Source organism: Leucoraja erinacea, chromosome 12 (genome assembly GCF_028641065.1).
Source record: "Leucoraja erinacea ecotype New England chromosome 12, Leri_hhj_1, whole genome shotgun sequence".
NCBI classification, from domain to species: Eukaryota; Metazoa; Chordata; class Chondrichthyes; order Rajiformes; family Rajidae; genus Leucoraja; species Leucoraja erinaceus.
The window spans coordinates 21,309,414-21,333,522 of NC_073388.1; the positions used below are offsets into that span (position 1 = coordinate 21,309,414).

Here is a 24,109-nt window from a genome sequence, read left to right on the forward strand (position 1 = left end):
ATTTAAGAGGGAGTTAGATGTGGCCCTTGTGGCTAAAGGGATCAGGGGGTATGGAGAGAAGGCAGGTACAGGATACTGAGTTGAATGGTCATCAACCTAAGACTTTTGCCTCCATCACAGTGAGGAGATGCTGGGTGGGCTCACTGTGGTGGATGTTAATATGTGTTTATTGTTGTTTTATTGTATGGTATTATATGTATGACTGCTGCAATTTCGTTCAGACTTCGGTCTGAATGACAATAAAAGGCTATCTATCTATCTATCTATCTATCTATCTATCTATCTATCTATCTATCTATCTATCTATCTATCTATCTATCTATCTATCTATCTATCTATCTATCTATCTATCTATCTATCTATCTATCTATCTATCTATCTATCTGAGGTTGTGCAGCCTCAAAGGGCCGAATGGCCTACTCCTGCACTTAATTTCTATGTTTCTATGTTTCCCTCTCCTCGTCCCTCCCCACTCTTCCACCTCTCCCCCCTTCCCCCTCCACTCTCCCTCCCCACTCTTTCCCCTCTCTCCCCCACCCCTCTCCCCCTCCCCCCCTCCCTCCCTCCTCCCCTCCCTCCCCATCCCCCCCTCCCTCACATCTCTCTCCCCATCGACCTCTCTCACCCACTACTCCGCTATCCTTTCCCTCCAAAATCTGTCCCGTTTCCTCCTCCTCCTCTCCCGTCCCTCCCTTCTTCGCAACCCCCCCCCCCCCCCCCGCAAACGCAGCTGGGGAAACAGACCCAACGGGTCTGCACTTGTTCTAGTTAATATATAAAACTGTGTGCCTGACGTCCGGCTGCCTTTCTGCCTTTCGATTCGTTCCATCGTGTGATGTCACAATGCCCAATACTCGCATATGTACAATCGGAATGGATCTATTTACATGGACGGCTGCCGGCCTCCTTTATTCCTTTGATTCGCTGCAACTCCGAAACCAGACGCAGAATTGCCGACATCTTTTCCATTTCGGTACTTTTCTTTCTAAGTATCCGCTCCTCAATACATTTTGTCGTGTTTAAGTACACGTTTTAAATCAAATCCTTCTCCCCCCCCCCCAATATTTCAAAAATAAACTGGCTTCTCACCCATAGAAGCAGCACCAGCCCCAGCCCCTGGTGAACGTTCCATCGTGTGATGTCACAATGCCCAATGCTCAAAGACATTGTTGCCATAGAGGGAGTACAGAGAAGGTTCACCAGACTGATTCCTGGGATGTCAGGACTTTCATATGAAGAAAGACTGGATAGACTCGGCTTGTACACGTTAGAATTTAGAAAATTGAGGGCGGATCTTATAGAAACTTACAAAATTCTTAAGTGGTTGGACAGGCTAAATGCAGGAAGACTGTTCCAGATGTTGGGGAAGTTCAGAACAAGGGGTCACAGTTTAAGGATAAGAGATAAATCTTTTAGGACCAAGATGAGAAAAAAAAAATTCACAAAGAGAGTGGTGAATCTCTGGAATTCTCTGCCACAGAAGGTAGTTGAGGCCAGTTCATTGGCTATATTTAAGAGGGAGTTAGATGTGGCCCTTGTGGCTAAAGGGATCAGGGGGTATGGAGAGAAGGCAGGTACAGGATACTGAGTTGGATGATCAGCCACGATCATATTGAATGGTGGTGCAGGCTCGAAGGGCCGAATGGCCTACTCCTGCACTTAATTTCTATGGTTCTATGTTTCCCTCTCCTCACCCCTCTCCCTTCCCCTCCTTCCCTCTTCCACCACTCCCCCTACCCCTCCCTCCCCACTCTTCCACTTCTATCCCCTTACCCCACCCCTCTCCCTCCCCCACCCCTTTCCCTTCCCCTCTCTCCCCCACCCTTTCCCCTACCCATCTGTCCCTCTTCCACCACTCCCCCGTCCCTCTTCCACCACTCCTGCTACCCCTCTACCCCTCCCTCCCTCCCCACTCTTCCACTTCTCTCCCCTTCTCTCCTCCCCCCTCTCCCTCTCCTCACCCCTGTCCGTCTCTCATCCCTCTCTCCCCCAACCCCCTTCCCTCTCTACCCCACCCCCTTCCCTCTCTCCCCCACCCCCTTCCCCCTATCCCTTTGTCCCTCTTCCATCACTCCCCCTACCCCTCTCCTCCTCCCTCCCCACTCTTCCACTTCTCTCCCCTTCCCCTACACTCTCCCTCCCCCACTCTTCCCCCTCTCTACTCCCACCCCTCTCCCCTTTCCTCCCCTCCCTCCCCATCCCCCCCTCCCCCACATCTCTCTCATCCCCTACCCCGCTCTCCTTTCCCTCCCAAATCTATCCCGTTTCCTCCTCCTCCTCTCCCCTCCCTCCCCTCTTCTCACCGCCCGCCCCGCCCGCAAACGCCGTTGGGGAAACAGACCCAACGGGTCTGCATTTGGTCTAGTAACAAATAAAATTAAAGTGTGAGTTTGTTTTATAAGATTCTACCTACATTTCTCCCTCACCATTATTTAAAAAATTGGCTATTTCTAACTAAAATGTTTGCGTGATTTTTCTGTGTGATTGGTCAAGGTTTTGCAAGACATTACTTCACTTGTCTCTTAAGAAGACATTGATTAAATCCGCTATGACATCGTGTTTACCAATAGTTTCATCACTCAGCAAATATTTGCGACATAGTTCAAATTCTTATTTACAGTACTGTGGTCAAAAGAGTTTAGGTTTCATATCACTCAGTTGATCCAGTAGAAACCAGCATTGAAGGTAAATAGGATTATATTCAGAAAATGATATTTCATTGGTTCACAAGCCAAATAAAGCTATTGCTATTGAAATGAATAGCAGGAACTGGCTGAGAAAACTAAGACTAATAATATATTTTTTAAACTGGCATTGTAGATCAGAGATCATACTAACAATGATGATTAAAATCAGAACTAGTTCAGTAATTGAAAGCAATATCATGGAATCATAGAAATTTACAGAATGCATATTGATCTTAAGATTTATTTTGGCCAGAAAACAGCAATTCAGCCAAATCCTTTGCCAGGTCCTAAACAAAATCTTGATGATTATAGAATTTAAAGAATAAAACAAAGTGTTTTTTTTAAGGCTCTTTGCCCTGACCTTCCATTTACACCGTGCACATCTGAACCCACTTCTTTCTCCACTCTTATCTGATCGCAAATTACATTAAATCTATGCCACTTGGTTGTCGATCATTCAGATCAGAAATGTGACTCCTTTGTATCCATACTAAAAGCTTCATAGTGTTATATACCTCAATTAAACTTTCCTTAGGTTTCCCCTTTTAACCCATGAACCTTTGTTGCTATCAAAAATTCTTTATTCATGGTAACATTTTTTGTGCATCTGTACAATCAGAAGATTCCTGGAATGTGATCAGAACCATATATCATAAACTATCTACAGTTGTGTGTTTTATATAGTTTTTGAAAAATCTCCCAGTTTTTGTATTCTATGGCTCTTGTAAAAAGTGAAGATATCCCATATGCTTTCTTAACCACCTTGTATACCAGCCTTGTTGTTATCAGGAACATCATCCCCAAATCCCTCTGTTTATTCATATTTCTTAATATCATATAGACTCTGCAACATTCTTCCTTCTCTCCAGAGGAGCTGCCCGTCCCGCTGAGTTACTCCAGCTTTTTGTGTCTATCTTCGGTTTAAACCAGCATCTCCAGTTCCTTCCTACACATGCAATATATTTTTATCTTACATGATCTTTAAGAATGCTTCACATTCGCAGTTCATGTTTAAGACCCTTTGTGAATGTAACATTGGATTGTTGGTGAAAGTAAGCAGGAACTTGGCTATGCTTAGTTATTTGTTCCTCATTAATTTTGACACCATATAGACTTTTTTTTAAATGCAGTCTCTTTTACAAGGAAGTGATTGCACTTTGTGTCTGGTAAAGAGGCTTCACCATCATGCAAGTATCAATGATAAGTATCTAAAATTCAATTCCTATGGTTAAGGTTGCTATTAGTAATAAGTGAATGAAATGACATATCCCACTTTGTAAATTTTGGTGGAAACGAGATTCAATTCAGGTTTGTATTAATATTGAAGGCAAGATGGAGTGTCAGTACACTAGAAATGTTAAAACAATGAGTCAGACGTAGTCCATTCCAAATCCCATGAGTAGAATCAGCAGAAAATGATAGTTATCCTACTAACTACTTCACAAGTTGTATAGCTGGAAGCAAGCTGTCATATGTAAGAAAACAATCCAATATTTAAAAATAATCTATTATGCTGGAAAATTAAAAAAACATTTTTTTTTGTGGTTTTAAAAGTTTCTAGTCCTATACTACGTAACTGATTTTCAGTATAGGTACATCTTATTCAGATCTGTGTATGATTGTTTACGTGTCAGTCTGCCATCTAGTGAATACTTACACTCATCAAAATTTTATCGAAAGCAGAATAATCTCCAACTGGTGCCCAGCAGCCACAAGCTTACAGTAATTGGGTAAGATAATTTGATCTTAATTTGGGGAATCTTGGAAAACATGCCCAAGTATCTTGTGCTCATTTGATTCAGCAGATTTTTGAATGAAGAATTCATATAAACCCTTTAGAATGATTTCAGCAACAATCCAGAGCTAACAATACTGGTTATTGTTTTAACATAACGTCACAGGGCCCAGTTTCCTGAGAGGCTAGCAGCAGTTCAAACTAGCTACTGCTTCTGAAACCCACTGTACACTTTCTAACTAGTGGTGGAAGTAAATCCATGGCTTTATCACGGGTGAGAGAAACATGAGAAACCTATTATGCTATAAGCTGACACAGGTGACGATTATAGAAATGTACAGCACAAGAACAGCCTTTCGCCCCACCATATTTGTGTTGATCATGATGCTCAATTAAACTTATCCTATTTGCTGCACATGGTCCAACAACCCTATTGCTTTGTAACTGCTTCTGCTACCTGCTCGGGCAGCGTGTTACAGGCACCTACCATTTTCTTTGTAAATAAAAATGTGTTCATATATCTCCTTTAAACAATCCCCCCTTGCAATAAATTTATGCCCTCTATTATTAAACAGAGGTCTCAGCACAGATATTTGCAGAACATCGTTGGTCACAGATCTCCAACCCTTCTGCCACTACTTTCTGTTTTCTATGGCCAAGCTAATTTTGGACTGAATGTATCAACTCGCTATGTTTTAATCTTTGGCACCAGCCAACCACGAGGGAACTTGTCCATTGCCTTGTAGACAACATCCATTGCCCTACCCATATCATAGAAACATAGAAAATAGGTGCAGAAGTAGGCCATTTGGCCCTTTGAGCCTGCACCACCATTCAATATGATCACGGCTGATCATCCAACTCAGTATCTCGTACCTGCCTTCTCTCCATACCCCCTGATTCCCTTAGCCACAAGGGCCACATCTAACTCCCTCTTAAATATAGCCAATGAACTGGCCTCAACTACCTTCTGTGGCAGAGAATTCCAGAGATTCACTACTCTCTGTGTAAAAAATTTTTTTCTCATCTCGGTCCTAAAAGACTTCCCCCTTATCCTTAAACTGTGAACCCTTGTCCTGGACTTCCCCAACATCGGGAACAATCTTCCTGCATCTAGCCTGTCCAACCCCTTAAAAATGTTGTACGTTTCTATAAGATCCCCCCTCAATCTTCTAAATTCTAGCGAGTACAAGCCGAGTCTATCCAGTCTTTCATCCAGATACCAATCAGATTCATGACTTCCTCAAAATACGTAATGAAATTTGTGAGATAGAACTTCCCCAGCATTAAACCATGCTGACTATCTCCAATAAGTCCACGTTTTCCAGTTGCACGTAAATCTGTTCTGTTAGAATCTTCTCCAGAAATGTCCCTACCATTGATGTTAGGATCATTGGCCTATAAGTTCCCTCTTTAACAAAAGCAACAGAGGGAAGAGACATCAATTGAGGTCATTGTGGTGAAATCAGCCCATGAAAATAAATTAAATGCAGGAGAGAGCTTAATGAGTTCACATTTATGGTAAAAAATCAATGGATATTTCTTCAAACCCCATCTCCCACGTATTGCACCACACACTCGCTTATCATTCATTGGGCAATATATAAATCATAATATCTGTATCTTTTGTCCACCCTGCCCTCGAATATATCACAAGACTAAGTCTCTTACCCACACTGCAGCTTGCACAAAAGGCAGACACAAAACAGAAATAAACTGGAAAGGCATTCAACAACACATTTACCTCTCTCTTCCTGGCTCAGACTCAGAGATGGCAGCAACAAATTATTGGAGAAGGTATCTATGATTCTTCAACTTGTCAACCTCCTCCACCCACACCCAATCCCTCATACCCAAGGTAAGGAATACTGACCACTATTGGAGGGAATATCACATAGTTCATGGCCAATGACAGCAAATAAATCATTGGAGATGGCTGTGTAATCTTTCCCAATTCTCTCTTAATTGTCACATGTTCTTCTTCACTCAATCTAAGCACTTTTTTTCTGATGGTCAAGAACTCCTGTCTGATTAGTTGATCATGGCGCAGCAATAAAAAAAATGTATAAATCATTAATACTCATCTAATATTCGCAAACTACCATGTCAGTTACTGATGTTAGATATACATGTGGAGGTTAGCATAGGGATGGAATCTATATGTGTGAATCTCTGCACATGACTGCCCTGTAGCAAAGAAAGGATTGAAAGGTACCCATGGTGACAGATCCATAGAGGATAAAGTTGCATACATGTCCTTCTTTGCTGTTCTCGGAAGAGAACGTTGATATGATTACACTGGGAGGCTGCAAAAAGCATTGATGAACGTGAAGCAGAATGTTTGCCTCAGGCCATGATAGGTCTTTGATCTATCATATCCAGCATGGAAGTGGTGACGCTGTAAATTAGCAGTTATAGTCTTAATCATGGTGCCCTTCCTCCTAGCTGAGGTCAACCTTTGATTGGAGAACTTGCAAAATGTTCCCATGTGCTGAGATCCAGAAAAGGTTGAGATTACATGATGGATGGAGCACTGTGCTACTATCATGTTTCTCAGTCACACAGTTTAGATAGCCTTAGAGCGTGCCTTGGCATTGCAGTCATCTGTCCTCCAACAGATTACAAGGATTGGTGGAATGTTATTCCAACTGATAAAAACTGGTGTTGGCCAATTTGAAGTTCAATTTGATGGTACCGCATAACACCAGAGATATAAGGATTGACATGACAATCAGACTGCTCTGCATATGTTTGACATATTTAACCGTTGCATGGGCTACTGCCATACCAAAATAAGGAACAACACCCACCCAGCTTTATATGTAGGCCTGCATACCATGTCGTAAATCATCTTTCATAACATCAAAAATTATTGGTGTTGTGGAAGCAGCTTTCATGGCTGTAAGCATTTTTAGACCTAACCAACGTACAGTATGTTGAGATTTTCCTAGGTGGACAAAAATGCTGGAGAAAAACAGCGGGTGAGGCAGCATCTATGGAGCGAAGGAATAGGCAAAGTTTCAGGTTGAGATCCTTCTTCAGTCTGAAGGATCACCTATTCCTTCGCTCCATAGATGCTGCCTCACCCGCTGAGTTTATCCAGCATTTTTGTCTACCATCGATTTTTCCAGCATCTGCAGTTCTTTCTTAAACATCTTTGATATTTTCCTAGTTCAGCACCAGGAGGCAGCAGTCTCAAGCTTTTGCTGTAAAAGCAATGTGGTGCAGGAAAATTTGGCATTAAGATTTATCACTACCGAGTGGTGGCGCCATCGAGTGTGGCAGCCTCGCCAGCAGCTGTCTGTCCTTACATCCTGATTATTATTTTTTAGTCTGTCTAAAAGTTTGTATTTGGAGATATTTTAGTCTTTTTTATGTGTGTGGGGGGGGAGGGGGAAACTATTTCTCAGTCACTACCTGGTCGAGGATCCGCCTTTCCTCCAAGCTGCATCTTCGCCCCCTCCTCGCGGCCTACCATTTGGATTGGTGCGGCCTTTCCTGCCGGAGACCGGCCAGAGTGTCAGCTTCAGCAGCGGCGCAGCACTGAACTAACATCACGGAGCGGGCGATGCCTTACCGGGGTCGCCGTGTTGGAGCTCCGGGGGCCTGCCGAGTTTAACAAAGTGGAGCTGTGGTCTGCGGAGGTTCCAGCACTCACTTTCACACCACGGAGGCCTGGGATCCTTGCCGGGGTCGCCAGTGTTGAATCTCCGCCCAGCTCGGCCTGTGGACTTCAGGAGCCGCTTTCCGGTCGGAAGCGGCCGATTCGCAACTCAAGGCTGCTGAGAGTGTTTTCCGTTCCTACGCCGGAGTGCCATCATCCCGGCGAGAGGGCCTGAAACATTGGGCCACCGTTGCAGCGACTGCAGAGGCCTCAATAGGCCTCGACCGCGGGTGAACAAGAGGAAGAGGACTGAACTTTGTTGCCTTCCCTCACAGTGGGCAACGTTGAACCCGCTATGGGGGGATGTTTTTATGTTTTATGTTAAATTCTATAGTGTTGTGTTTATCTTATTTGTGTGGTAACTCAAACTTCACTGCACCAATTGGTGTATGTGACAATAAATGTCCTTTGTCCTTTGTTCTTTACCCCAGCTTTCAGAAGAGCAATTCTCTTACCCAATCTTGTCACTGACCATCCTTTCCCTTCCTACCACATATAAATGATGGTAGATTTTGGATCCCCTTGGGATTTCTCACCTAATGAACTGCCTTGCTCTCATGTGACACGACTGTGGTTGGACGTATCTCAGGAGGAGATGAGACAGCCTACTGGGAGGAAGTCCAAAGACTGGCAGCGTGGTGTTCAGACAACAACGTCATCCTAAACACCACAAAAACAAAGGAAATTATCATAGACTTCCGTAAGAACAGTGCAGCCCCCAAACCCCTATTCATCAATGGGGACTGTGTGGAAAGGGTCTCAGACTTCAGATTCCTGGGCACACAAATTACGGAGGATCTCTCCTGGACTACAAATACCACAACAGCAGTCAAGAAGGCCCAGCAGCGACTCTACTTTCTGAGGATCCTCAGGAAAAACAACCTGGAAGAGAAGCTGCTGGTGTCCTTCTACCGCTGCTCCATCGAGAGTGTGCTGGCGTACTGTATAACCACATGGTATGCCAGCTGCTCTGCAGCGGACAGGAGAGCCCTTCAAAGGGTCATCAACACCGCACAAAAAATCACTGGCTGCCCACTGCCTTCCCTGAAGGACATCTTCAGCTCTCGCTGCCTTGGCAGGGCAGCCAACATCCTGAAGGACCCTTCCCACCCTGGACACAACCTGTTCCACCTGCTGCCCTCTGGCAGACGGTACAGGTCTTTCAAAACTCGCACAAACAGACTAAGAGACAGCTTCAACCCCATAGCCATACGTGAACTTAACAATGCAAAATGAGAAATAACACTCACATTCAACTGAATGGTTCTACCTCAGCTGCTATTGTTATTTATCTGTAATTTATTTTTTAATATGTATATATTTTTACCTTTTCTTATATATTTAAAATTGCTCTTGTGAATCGCACCGTGGGATTGACTTTTAAATTTTGTTGTACCATGTGCAATGACAATAAAGAGATTCATTCATTCATGTCCCATTATTGTAAACAGATGAGGCTGGGGAAGGAGGCTCAGGTTTGATTTTGATTTCTCCTGCTGTCTGTGTCGAGTTTGCACGATCTTCCTCTGATTGCATGGGTTTCTCCCACTTGCACCATTTTCCTCACATGTCAAAGAGGTACAGGTGCACAACCTTTTATCCGAAAGCCTTGGGACCAGACATTTTTCGTAATTCAGAATTTGTCGGTCTTCGGAATGGAAATTCTTTTGCGTAGATTTTAATGGCTGGCTCAGTGGTAGAGTGTTCGGCTCATATCCGCAAGGTCGCGAGTTTGCGCCTTGATCCCGGCAGTTACTCGGTCGCGAGCTTGAGTCTTCAATGTGGTTTTTTTTTGCAGAATAAATGTTTGTATGAAATGCAGTGTAGGACAGGTGTACTGACTGTGTGGGCAGAACTTTGGAAGTGATTGCCCACCAGTCTAAAAAGCCGCTGTGTCTCCCTGTCCCTGGGATAGCAGGGGGCGATCAAACAGCACAATACTCCCCTCCCCCTCCAACTCCAGAGGAATCCGCTCCCCGATGGGCCGCTACGGCGACAAGTGGCAGTTTGCCCACAGCCCGAGCTGCGCCACCCCAAGAACACCTTGCACACCATCAGCTTCTGCCCCTACGTGTTCCTCTGGAGTTGGAGCGGGGCTGGGCTGGAGTTGCTGCTGGCTGTGGGTCTCTGGGATCTCCGTGCTTGCAGTGGGCCTGGGGGTCGCTGTCCCGTTGGTCCTGACGTCTCCGGCCACCCCCCTGGACTGGAGCTGAGACTGGGAACTGTACCGCCCTTGCCCCCTCCCTCTGCAACTGCAAACAACCCCACTCTCCTGCAAGGGCGGTACAGTTCCCGGAGGATAGCAGGTGGCCGGAGACGTCAGGACCAACAGGAACCCGCTCCCCGATGGGCCCCTAGCTGCGCCCCGTCATCCGCAACCCAGGTTCCTCTGTAGTTGGAGCGGGGCTGGGCTGGGCTGCTGCTGGCTGTGGGTCTCTGGGATCTCCGTGCTTGCGGTGGGCCTGGTGGTCGACGTTCAATTGGTCCTGACGTCTCCGGTGACTGCACTGACCTGCAGCCATCGCCGACTTGAAGACAGTGCAAAGCCCCCGCGCCGGTGCAATGAGCGGGGAGCTGGAGAGGGGAGGGAAGGGTCACACACATGGCCGGGGAGCAGAGGGGTGTAGGTGGGGTGAAACTGAAGGGAGCGACAATCTGCTGCTGCCTACACTGTGTATTGTGTCTACCGTGGGAACTTTTAACTCAGCGGGCAGACAGCAGCATATTGTCAATTATTAACCCTCCCGCGCAATATACCCTCACCTCTTTTATGGATGGGGATTTAGTTCCCCTTTCTTCGAGGACCGACCGGAGGTTCCGCTGTCACCTCTGCGGGCCGCCCTCGGTGAACGTCCTGTCTCCCTGTCCCTGGAATAGTAGGGGGCGATCAAACAGCCCAATACCCCCCTCCAACCAGAGGAATCCGCTCCCCGATGGGCCGCTATGGCGACAAGTGGAAGTTCGCCCACAGCCCGAGCTGCGCGACCCAAGAACAAGACGTTATTCTTGCACACCATCAGCTTCTGCCCATACGGGGAGCGTGTTCTTCTGGAGTTGGAACGGGGCTGGGCTGGAGTTGCTGATCTGGGATCTCCGTGCTTGCAGTGGGCCTGGGGGTCGGTGTTCCGTTGGTCCTGACGTCTCCGGTGACTGGCACTGTGCTGCTGGCATCGCCGACGTGAAGACAGTACAAAGCCCCCGCGCCGGCGCAATGAGCGGGGAGCTGGAGAGCGGAGGGAAGGGGTCACACACATGGCCGGGAAGCAGAGGGGTGTAGGTGGGGTGAAACTGAAGGGAGCGACAATCTACTGCTGCCTGCACGCTCAGTTAAAAAGTTACCACGCATGACTCACGATACACTGTGTATCGTGAGTCTACCGTGGGAACTTTTTAACGCAGCTGGCAGGTAGCAGCATATTGTCAATTATTAACCCTCCCGCGCAATATACCCTCATCTTCTCTTTTATGAATGGGGATTTAGTTCCCCTTTCTTCGAGGACCGACCGGAGGTTCTGCTGTCACCTCTGCGGGCCGCCCTCGGTGAACGTTTTCAAGGACCTTTCTTCAAGGACCGAAAAAATGTCGCTATTCGGAGGTTTTCGTTATTTGGATCGTCGGATAAAAGGTTGTGCACCTGTAGTGGTTGGTAGGTTAATTGGTTGCTGCTAATTATTCTTGGTAGGAAAATGGGGGTGTTAATGGGTATGTGTGAGGGTATAGGTTGCAGGAAAATGTTAGGGAATGGAATTGATGAGATTGCTCTAAAATTCTGCATGGATTCAATGGACATAATGGCTTTCCCTAATTGTATGGAAAAAACAAAATTGCTTTCCACATTACAGAACAGTATCATTCTCATTTGTCACGCTGTTAAAATAAAATAAATATTCAAAATCAAATGAGCAAATTAAGTGATGATACTTTCCATACAACAGTCAACTCTCTTGTCTGTCTTCTATATACCATTCCCTGTTGCTGTGAACCTACTCAGTGCTATCCATGAAGCTGCAGGTGTCTCCTGGAAGGTTGCTAAATTTCAGTGGATGATGACCTCGAGCAGCACTAGAACTACACGGCTTAGCTGTTGTACTACATCTCAGCAACTTGTGGCTAAAGGGATCAGAGGGTATGGAGAGAAAGCAGGTACAGGATACTGTTGGATGATCAACCATGATCATATTGAATGGCGGTGTAGATTCGAAGGGTCGAATGGCCTACTCCTGCACCTATTTTCTTTGTTTCTATATTCAAGATCATATTAATGGCATTGAAGCATATGGGTTAAGTAAAGAATAAATTCTATTTTTATAATATTACACGGCATTTCACTAAAGTTATATTGCAAAGATTTAGTTTAGTTTATTATTGTCACGTGTACCGAGGTACAGTGAAAAGCTTTTGTTGCATGCTGTCCAGTCAGCAAAAAGACAATACATCATTACAATCGAGCAATTTACAGTGTATAAATATTTGATAAGGGAATAATGTTTTAGTGCAAGGTAAAGCCAGCAAAGTCCGATCAAGGATAGTCCGAGGCTCTTTCCGAGGTTCACCAAAGAGGTAGATAGTATTTTAACACTGCTCAATGGTTGTAGTAAAATGATTCAATTGCCTGATAACAGCTGGGAAGAAACTATCCCTGAGTCTGGCGGTGTGCGTTTTCACACTTCTATACTTTTGCCCGATGGGAACGGGGAGAAGAGGGAGTGGCCAGGGTGCAACTCGTCCTTGATTATGCTGCTGGCCATGCCGAGGCAGCATGTAGTATAAACAGTGTGAATAGAATGCAGGTTGGTTTGTGTGATGGTCTGGGCTGTGTCCACAATTTGCTGCAATTTCTTGTGGTCTTGGATAGAGCGTTTCTTTAACAAAGCTGTGATGCATGCTGATGAATTGCTTTCTATGATGCATCTGTTGAAGTTAGTGAGAGTTGTTGGGGACATGCCAAACTTCATATGCCTTCTAAGGAAGTAGAGGCGTGGTGTGCTTTCTTGATCGTTGCTTCAATATGGGATGTGCCGGAGAAGCTAGTTGTTGGTGATATTGACTCCTAGGCACCGTCAATGCAAACTGGAGTATGCGAACTGCTTTGCTTCCTGAAATCAATCATATGGACTTGGCATATGGACATTTCAGCACAAACTGGTTTGTGCTGAAATGGAATTTGTGATATCAGCCTTTTCAAGTCATACCTGTATGGATCAATGTATGCAAAAAGAGTTTGCCACCATTTCAATGTTTTCCAGATTACAGTATACGACAATGCTATCAGCATAGTCTCCAAGCTCTGTACAAAGTCCAGTATCAAGTTGTAAATAGAATCCTCCATTCTTTATAGCCCGAATATAAGCTTTCTTTAAAGCTTTATAATGGATAAATCATTATGCTCACCCATTCGCCCTCTTCTGTAGACTATTCTAGTGAAGCCCCACTTTATTCTGCAACAACAAAATTGCTACAGCAATACAAGAATTTGCACTTTGATAATCTGATGCCTTTAGTTCCAGAATCCGCCTTGAGTTACTTACGTCTGTTTTCTCATAATGTGTAGATTCACTTTAATGATATTCTTTAACTTGTAAGTAGAATCAGTGCTGATGGCTGTGATTGCACAATCTGCTTACAATATGTCTCTATCATCAATGCTAGTACTTAGGCGAATGAAAACGTAACAGGATAGGATTACAGTGTGAGGAGAGGGTAAGTTAAAAGGTACAATTTTATAATAAATATATCTCCAATGTAGTCTCCATAGGGATTATTACATATGAATGCACCTATATGCCTGTTTTGTAAGGGGAAGGGATATAGGTAATTGTGCTAGACTTTTGATTGATGTAGCTATCTTGGTTGAGTGGCTGACAAGGTGTGCAGTCTGTAAAAAGGAGATCCAAAGAACTGCAGATGCTGGTTTACAAAAAAAGACACAAAGTGCTGGATGAACTCACCGGGTCAAGCAACATCTCTGGAGAAAATGGATAGATGACATGTTGGGTCAGGACCTTATTTAGACTGGAGAATGGAGAAATCTGAAGAAGGGCCCAACCCGAAATGTCGGTCTGTAACACGGGCTTGAGGCTTGCAGCAAGTCCACTTTCTCCTAGGTTGTGTCATCCTTTAGTTCTTTCCTGACTAGCTTCACTAGTAGAATACCTTCCTGTCAGAAAGTATCTCCATTTAAGAGGAATGGATTTACTTCAAGAACCAGACAAGATCAAGAATTAATTGGAACCAGGCATAGACGATAGTGGCCCATTACTAAAGCTGCCGATCAGCGAATAGTGTGATTAGAGTTGGCTGAATGCTGAAATCATTAGCAGGCCTATTATGTTGCCTTACCGCCTGTATTTGATTGATTTCTGTATTCGTTAATGGCACAACATTACTGACATCAAAGTTCTTTGCAATCTTTTCTTTATTTGTGTATAAAGAAACTGCATTTTTAACTGTGGAGTTAAAGGATCAGCTGAGTACATTTAGGGCATTCTCCCCCTTTTCCAATACCATGCAAAATACTGTAACATAACCTGATGTTGTGGATCACTAAATGGGATTTGAAAATTGATAGCAGATGTTTGTCTCTTAGGTGAAGAGTGTAATATGGATTTGGAGTGTTGCTTGGAGAAAGTAAGTCACATTGATCCAGATCAAATTAGACATTGGTTGGTCCCAACATAACAATGGTTTGCTGCATTCCCTCAATGGCAGGGACATCCTTTCTTAAATAAGGTAATCGAAACTGCACCCTGAACTGCAAATATGGGTTCACTAATGGGCCTGGTCCCACTTAGGCGATTTTTCAGGCGACTGCCGGCAACAGTTGCCTGAAAAACTGGCAACTGGAACAGCGACTGTCAGAGTGGAACACACACACATATCGCTTCCTTCACCAGCCCATTATGCCGGTGGGGAACAGGGCAAGCAGGGGGAGCGCTGTCTGAGTGAAATTCACACGGTGCAAAACCTAGGTGATACAGACACACACCGCGATGAACAGGAAGGTTAGCGCTCTAATTAAGACAGCTAAAGCACAGTGTACGGTACGTCCTTTAAAAGAGGGGGGGAGAAGGAGAAGGAGTGTAGACAACTTTTAACAAGCCAGAGATACACAGCTGTGAAGCTCGGTGGACATTTAACATTACCGGTCGGTAACTACTGCTAACGTTTTTTTTCCCCCCAATGAGCCAATGAAATTCACCGTCTGTAGCACTGTAGCACTGGCTACAACCTACGAGAACCTTCAACCTTCTGGAAACCTACTAGGAGCTCCTGATGACCCACCTACAGGAATTCTCGTTACTCTCCATGGCGGATTCATTCTGGTTCGCCGCTAATTCTTCAACATGTTGAAAAATTTACGGTGACCATAATGAGGCCGCGACTAGTTCCTCATGACAATGAATGCAACTACCCGGCAACCACCCGCGAACATGTGGCCTAAGTGGGACAGGCCAATAAGAGTCTGTGCAATTGTAACATGCCATCATTGCAGTTGGACTCAAATCCTTTAGATATGATGGCCAACATACAATTTGCATTCCTGACTGTTATTGCAGAACAAATGAAACAGCCAAGAAAGTAAACAAATAATTTGTAGCTGCAGTAGTCATTTAGCTTAACTCGGTATATTATAATTTTATCCAGTTACCTTTAATTTTATCTGCCTGTAATTATGTGGGTGGGATTTATACGTAGTCTGGGGCGTGTTCGTGGCTAGGTTTCTGGCGCAGACTCCAAGATAGTTTTAGTTTAGTTCGGCAAAGACTATGGGAAGATATAGTTTTCGACCATGATCATGAGCATGAACAGGACATGATCAGGAGTATGATTGAAACGTATATATGCTGGAAGACGATGTACTTATACAAGAAGAAGTTTTCAGAGTGGTTTTACTGTTTTATACTACTACATTAAAGAAACTATTAATCAAGAGACTGTTTCTGGAATACTCATCTTTCAACGGCTTTGAATGTCTCGTGGAGAGCTCGTGGAATGCGTACGATTACCTTCTGAACCATAGTCGGTTTATTAGTGACTATCGAGGACTAAAGCCTTGAGATGTCGTAAAGACTGTCACTACAGTAGCTTTCTTTGAAAATACCTCCTGGAAATCGTGGAGGACTACAGGCCAGGATTAAATAACCAGGTCATGAAAAAATCCACATTACAGTCTTCACCAAAGAGATAACCATCTGCTATCAATTTTCAAATCCCATTTAGTCAGAGTACTGAGTACACCCTCTCTCGCTGCTCCCTCTCTGTGCTCAATCTGAAGGAGGGTCTCGACCCGAAACATCACCTTTTCCTTTTCTCCAGAGATGCTGCCTGACGTGCTGAGTTACTCCAACATTTTGTGTCTTTCTACTGAATGTAAATGTTGGGAAGTCATGTTACACCGGGTTAAAACTTTAGTTGGAGTATTGCCACATTGGGAGTATTGTGTGCATTCTGGTCACCACAACATAAGAAAGTTATGGAGGTTTTGATGAGAGTGCAGATGAGATTCACCAGTTTGTTGCCAAGGTTGGAATGTGTTAACTATAAGAAGATATTGGGCAAATTTGAATCATTTGCCTGGAGCATTGGAGGCTGAGGTGACGTGAGAGAAGTATATAAAATTATGAGAGGCCTAAACAGGGTAGTCCAGGGTCTCTTCTATAGATGAGGCTCTCACCAGGATCTCTTCCATACCCCGTAACTCTGCTCGCACTCCCCATCCCCCCACTCGTAACAAGGGCAGAGTCTCTGCTACCTTCCACCCTAGCAGCCGTCACATACAAAGATAATCCTCCGACATTTTCGCCACCTCCAACGGGATCCCACCACTGGCCACATCTTCCCATCTCCTCCCCTGTCGGCTTTCCACAGAGACCGCTCCCTCCGTAACTCCCTGGTCAATTCTTCCATTCCCACCCAAACCACCCCCTCCCCTGGTACTTTCCCTTGCAACCGCAGGAAATGCTACACTTGTCCCACTGTAAATTGGAGGAGCAGCACCTCATATTTCGATTGGGCAGTTTACATCCCAGCGGTATGAACATTGACTTCTCCAATTTCAGTCCTTGCTTTCTCCCTCTTTCCCCTCCCCTTCCCAGCTCTCCCACAGCCCACTATCTCCCCCTCCTTCTTTCTTCTCCCCCCCATCTCCATATCAGTCTGAAGAAGGGTCCTACACTCCATAGATGCTGCCTCACCTGCTGAGGTTCTCCAGCATTTTTGTCTACCTTCAACAGGGTAGTCAGAGTCATTTTCCAAGGGTGGAAATGTCAAATATTGGTCTTAGGTAAGAAAGTGAAAGTTTAAATTTGCGAGGCTTTTTTTTTACCTAAAGAGTGCTGCTAAAATAGGTGATAGAAGCTGATATAAAACACCATTTAAGATGCATTTGAACAGGTTCAAGAGCTTCAGGATACAGACTATGTGAAGGCAGACGGGCTTAGTTTAGATTGATATTTTAGTCAGTGCAGACATGGTGGGGTGTAGGGCCAGTTCATGTGCTGTTCTTTTCTATGTTCTATGTCTGAAGTTATCTCATTGAAATGTATGAGATTCTAATATGGCTCGACAGGGTATATGTGGATTTGCTATTTGCTTTCATTGTTGTGTCGCAACTGTGGGATGGTTGGGGTAGCAAACTCAAGGTTGGCGATGAGGAGAATTTATTTTCATCCAGTGGGTGCTACATCTTTGGAATTCATTACCAAACAGGGCTATGGAGATTCAGTCACTGAGCATCATCGAAACAGAGATTGATATATTATCAGATGTTAAGAGAATCTGTGGAAATTAGGATATTCTAGGAGGGTGGCACTGAAGTAATGGATTAACTGTAGACTTCATGAATGATGGAGTGGAGTCGAGGTCCAAATGGCCTCTCGAGGCTGCTGTTTCTTATATTGATTATAGACTTAGAACGGTGACGAGGAAACACTTTTTCACACAGAGAGTTGTGAGTGGAATTCTCTGCCTCAGAGGGCAGTGGAGGCCAGTTCTCTGGATACTTTCAAGAGAGAGCTAGATAGGGCTCTTAAAGATAGCAGAGTCTGGGGATATGGGGAGAAGACAGGAACAGGGTACTGATTGACGATGATCACATTGAATGGCGGTGCTGGCTCGAAGGGCTGAATGGCCTACTCATGCACCTATTGTCTATTTTGATGCACTTCAGCCTAGTTTTGAGGAATAGCTTCAATATTAAAGGAGGTGTGTTTGTAGATCAGATGCCCTGTATAGCTGGAGTTATAAGACCAATGTTTGCAATATATGGAGAAAAGTTGAACTTGTATTGTAATTTCACCAACATCTATTCATCTATCTACACTACCAATGCAGATTAGCTAACTGCTTATTGTCACGACAATTCAAATACAATTTTTATTAGGCAGACTCAAGAAGCTGCAGCGTTAAGTTTCCTGCCAGGCCAACGGAGAGTAGAGTGGACTAGTGCCAGGAGGCCCAAAAAAGTAATTTTTTAAAACTTTCTTTATTGAACGAGAAAGTGCAGGATTGCTCCATGAAAATCCAGCAAGTGAGTTTAATCCTCCCCCGCTATAATCAAGAGTGGGAACAAAGGACCTCAAATATTTTAAAACTAAATGAAGCAGAAGATCAGGAAGAAAATATTTAAACTAATTTAAGGTGGAATGGTACAATGATATGTCAATCAACTTCTGAAAAAGCTAGGGCTGTAAAATTAATTTTTAGTTGTATTATTTTGTCGCTTTTTCTCCGGCAGACATAACGGACTACTGTTAGTGAACAGAAGCCAACAGCTACTGTTGGATAGATCATAGTGAATGGGGAGGAATGTCTAATGGGATTAATTTTGAAATGTTTAAAAATATTTCTATTCTTGATGTATTTTTAATCTTGACGGAGACCAGCTGTGTCAATTTTTTTCTTTAAAAAATGTTGCTGTTTTTGCTGACTTTTTTTTAATAATATCCAGGGAATTGCTGCTTACCTTGTGGCAAAATATTTCATCAACTGCTGAAATTAACTCAGTTTAGGAGTGAAAATTGTCAGAGTGCTGCCAATGAGAAAAGCAAATTTGAAGGAACCATTTACTTCTGCCATGTAAATGACAAATTAAAGGTAAAGCATAATTTCAGTACTCAAAAGTTAGGATTTGGGGGAATATTATAAATGAGCTCAAAAATCAAAAAGTATTTTCAACTTGAAAGAAGGAACTAACTACTTTCAGTAGGAGAAAGCTTCAGGTCAAACTTAAATATTTGTTTCTTGTCCAATACCCGACAGGAGATCTGTTGTGGGACTGAACGTTTGTGAGCAATTAAATGCAATGAAATGATTTCTGGCAAACAAATGTTAAAGTGGGTCAGGTGTATTGCTTATCTGCATACTCAAAGTTACACGAAAGCACATCACAGCAAGACTTGTCATGAAATTAAGCCCATGGTTTACTTGTAGTTATGCGGCTGAACTGAAAGCAGTTGTACTCCATGAAAAAAAACTGATAATAGTGCAACTTCAGTTTGAAGACGAAGACTGAACAGCTTGAGAAAAAATTTTGCAAATTGCTTTCAGAAGAGGTTAAATAGCACGGTGGCAAAACATACCAGTCACTTATTGTTGATAATGCAGTGTTAAAGGGAGAAAAGTAACTCGAAAATCTCCACAAACCCATAGCTTGTTAGTGAAAAAAATAATGTTTAACTATTACATGTTAAAAGTTGTTCTCTACAATGTCATAGTAGGGAAGAAAAAGGTTGCCATTATGAAGCACTGCATCGTATTTCATGAGAAAATCTTAGTTCTGTCAAAGACACTTGTGAGATTGTGCTAAATATAACAAAATGTGTTGTTAGTAAAATGTGTTGTTAGCAAAATTCCATTTTGCACAACCTCACTAATATCTTAGTACAAATAAGTGTTTGGCTATGTTTTCTTTAGTGGCTTTGGCCAAAGAAGATTTTTTGTCAGGGAATTATATCCAACTTTTCCAAATAGATCAGTAACCCTCTAAAATCCATGCAAACCATCAAAATGGTTTAATGTCTTTTTCCGAAGGACGGTCTCAACAGATTGTGTTAATGTCTTCTCAAAGAGTCTGGACTCAATGATTTCCTGACTGGGACATACATGCCACAGTGTCAAACAATGAACCTATTTAGGTTCAGTTTTTGTGGTGGCAGACAGTCTGTAACCATACCAACTACTTCATAATGCACAATCATATTACAACTAGTAGACAAAAGCTTTCAGAATTAATTATCATTGTGGAGATTATTGCATTTATTAACTACCTCATAATTTTACTGTTCAAGGAATAAAATACAAATTTTGAATAGATATATCCTATGTTGATGTGAAGTATACAACATGTAAATTAACTTAGACTTTCCTCAAGACAGAAGACTTTGAACATTTTATTAAACTTTACCGGACCTTGCATTTTTTTTCCAGTAAAGCTGCTCTCATTTAAATTCATGTAGCAATATTTTGGGAGAAGGATATGATTCACATCCAATGTAATTTTTATTTTGCAAACTGTTATAGGAACTCTTCAGTGTAATGTAAGTTACTGCCAGACATTTTTTTTTTGTGAATGGACAGTGTAGCTTTAAGGGGCTGCTACAAGTCATTTACTGAGCGCAACAGAATGATGTCATAAGTTCCTCTCGCAAGCTTCCTTGCTTTTCCACATACTATAAACTTCAGAGTTGGAATTTTTATGGTACGGTAGCATGGAAACATATGCTAAAGGTAATTAATACTTTTTCTGACCTTGAATTAACTAAAACTGTTAAGAGAAGCTTCTTTAAGGTTTTACATATTTTCATTTGCAGTGTAAAATTAAGCTTATGAATAATTTCAGTCGTGGTGACTGAAGTTTAAAGAAAATTCTGTTGACAATTTGTGTATTATCCTTTTTGACTGCTCTACATATTATTTGTGATCAAAGTAATATGAATCGTATGGCGCAGCTGAATTATTTTCTTGATCTCATTCCTAGATATAAAACATCAGCAGCTTTTCCAGAAGCTATAGACAAATTTGAAGCGACACATTTGCTTCACAGCTAGACATGAGGAGGCTATTTTTTTTGTTCACTCTAACTGTGAGAGCAGCTGCTGGGTATAAATTTGGATATGAAGGTAAGAAAATATACTTTGTCATTTTACCCTACATTGAGACAATGCACATCAGACTATTGTCACCACAGGTCTAATTTTCTTTCATTTTTGATGAATCCACTGATTCCTCTGAAGTTCCAGAGTTGACAATAGTTCTATCATGTCACATATAATAAGCCATTTTTGGGGTCCTAATATTTGGGTGCAGCAACAACAATTTCTCCCCTATCCAACCGCAACTTCTCACCATCATACTCCACACTTATTGAGCTTAACTAACTACGGAGTGGGAATTAAACATGCATTCTCATAGAATACATTTTGCAGACGTTTATAGGGAAAAAAGTAAAACTGCTTTCTTGAGGAATAATATTACAGGTCATTTATAAAACTCAATATAAAGCAAATAATTTTATCTGTGAGTACTCTTTACTGTGGAAATGGTTTTTTTTAACAGTTTATTCCTATCCTAGAATTGCCCTCATGGTAGAAATAATATTTTCCTTCACCTTCAATTAGCTGACTTCTCCATGGGACATGGAATGAGATAAAAGGCTTGAATTTTACTCCCAGTGGATGTAAACGCAGAGGCCCAGCAAATTTGGAGGTAGAGCCCCAGCAAATGATACACGCTGGGCCTCATCTTGTTCCAACAATTAGCTATTTGTATATTTATGTTGGAAATCAGGCACACCCGGCACATTTGCTGGGATCTGAGGAATGCAGCTTACTACAAGAGAAGTCTGATGAGGAAGGAGCAAAATGTACCAGTGGTCTTCTAGCTGGTGTGGACGGGATCTTGAGTAAAGGCCTGAGGTTTCCTTGTGGAGTCTGGGACAGCAAGCCTGCTTGGAATGGGGGAGATAGGGTGGAATGTTGATGTGACATGGATCTTATTGAAGTGTTGAATTCCACTGCAGATGTGTGAACATTTCTTTGACAAATCATAGCCTTGGTACTTTGAGAAGTTTTATTTTTCACTCACTCCTTTTATTTCCCTCTTTTCCTCACTCCCAACTGACACTAACACGAATGATATGGAATTCTTGCTAAATAAAAACATGTGCTTATTAGAATAATTATATATAAAATTTTAATTTGATTGATAGAATTGCCAGTATTTTTCTGTCTTGTATGGTTCCTTATGATTTTATACTTTTCCATTCATCTCCAGTTTGATGAGTTGCCACAGGGTAATTAATTAAAAAGTTAGCTGTAAAATATTTTTGATTTAACACAGCTGAAATTTATTGAGGTTATAAAACTGGAAAGGACTAATGAATTTAAAAAAAAGGCACCAATTGCCAAAAAGGAGATTGCACCATATAGGAAAATGAAAGACAAAAATATGCGTTTGGTCTAAAAGATAAACAGCATTTGATTTCAGAATATTTATCTGTTTTTAGTTTAGTTTAGTTTAGAGATTCAGTGCGGAAACAGGCCGTTCGGCGCACCGGGTCTGCGCCGACCAGCGATCCCCACACATTAACACTATCCTTCACACACTAGGGACAATTTTTACATTTACCAAGCCAATTAACCTACAAACCTGTACGTCTTTGGAGTGTGGGAGGAAACCGAAGATCTTGGAGAAAACTCACACAGATGACGGGGAGAACGTACAAACTACGTACAGACAGCACCCGTAGTCAGGATCGAACCCGGGTCTCTGGTGCTGCATTCGCTGTAAGGCAGCAACTCTACCGCTGCGCCACCATTGATTGACAGATAACAGTTTGGAAGAATTGTAAATCAATGTGTATAGGGTGTCTTTAACAAGGATTTATTTTAGTTTAGAGATACAACAAAGAAAGGGCCCCTAGGGTCCAGCAGTCCATCAGTCACCCATTCACACTAGGTTATTTCATTAGGGGCAATTTAGAGAAACCAATTAATTAACCTACAATTTTTTTTTCCAAAAAAAGACAATGACAATTCAACTCAAGATTTAAGGACAAAATCAGTGAATTATGGAGTTTGAGATGGCAGCCAGGTACACTGTCAGGGCCAGATCTTTCCAAAGGTTCACGCTCATGAAGGATATTCTGATGTTGACCTTGGAGAAAGATCACAGAGTTGTCTACAAATTTTGAGGCCCATGAAGATACATCGTGGTACACCCTTTCAATGCGATCATAGAAAGCATTGAGCTTGTCTGGGAATGATGTGTCGCTGTCACTTGCACTACTTGTTTTCATCTGTAGGAAGTGATGGCAAACACAGTTGCTGATTGTCCATCTGAGACTCCAATTTAGTCTGGCAGTACCTCTGTATTAATATCCTGCTGGAGATCATACCTGGACATCTTGAATGGCTCGCGATTGCCATTTGAGCGCCACACTTCTGGTCCTCAGTAGATTGTAGATCTCCTAGTTCATGCAAGTCTTCAGCTTTGGGAACACTCGGTTGCATTTGAGACATGGGAGACTGCAGCTACTGGAATCTTGAGCAAAAAATAAAGTATTGGAGGAACTCAGTGGGTCAGATAATATCTGTAGAGGGAAATGGACAGGCAGTGTTCTGCGTTAGAACCCCTCTGCAGTCGAGAGAAGTGTTCTGAAATGAAATGTTGCCTGTCCATTTCCCTCCACAGATGCTGCCTGACTCATTGAGTTGCTCCAGCACTTTGGGCTTACTCAAATGGTTTTGCTAGAAACACATGCATTTCTTTCTGTGATAAGTAAAACCGTGGCATACTTGTTCAGCTCCATTACCATGTGCAAGAACACCCAAGATCCCCGAAACATCAATCTCTTGCCATTAAAAAACTTCTGCCTTTCTATTTTTTCTACCAAACCTCACATTTGTATACATTATATTTAATTATCTAGCATGTTCTTATGCATTCACTTAGTGTCTTTACCTAGCCTTATCTACATTGCTGGTTAACTGATTTACCAGGTTACAAAAGGATCTTGATTAACTA

General features: G+C 42.8%; 1 protein-coding gene across 1 annotated transcript in view; it reads left to right on the top strand.

The window, feature by feature from the left end:
• Nucleotides 1–20,419: 20,419 nt before the first annotated feature.
• The window catches only part of LOC129702148 (sushi repeat-containing protein SRPX2-like), a 52,345-nt gene continuing 48,655 nt past the window's right edge, over nucleotides 20,420–24,109 (top strand). The window contains 2 exon segments of the mRNA XM_055643760.1: nucleotides 20,420–20,812; nucleotides 21,063–21,204. Of these exon segments, the coding sequence (XP_055499735.1) occupies nucleotides 21,135–21,204 (70 nt within the window). The 5' untranslated portion in view covers nucleotides 20,420–20,812; nucleotides 21,063–21,134.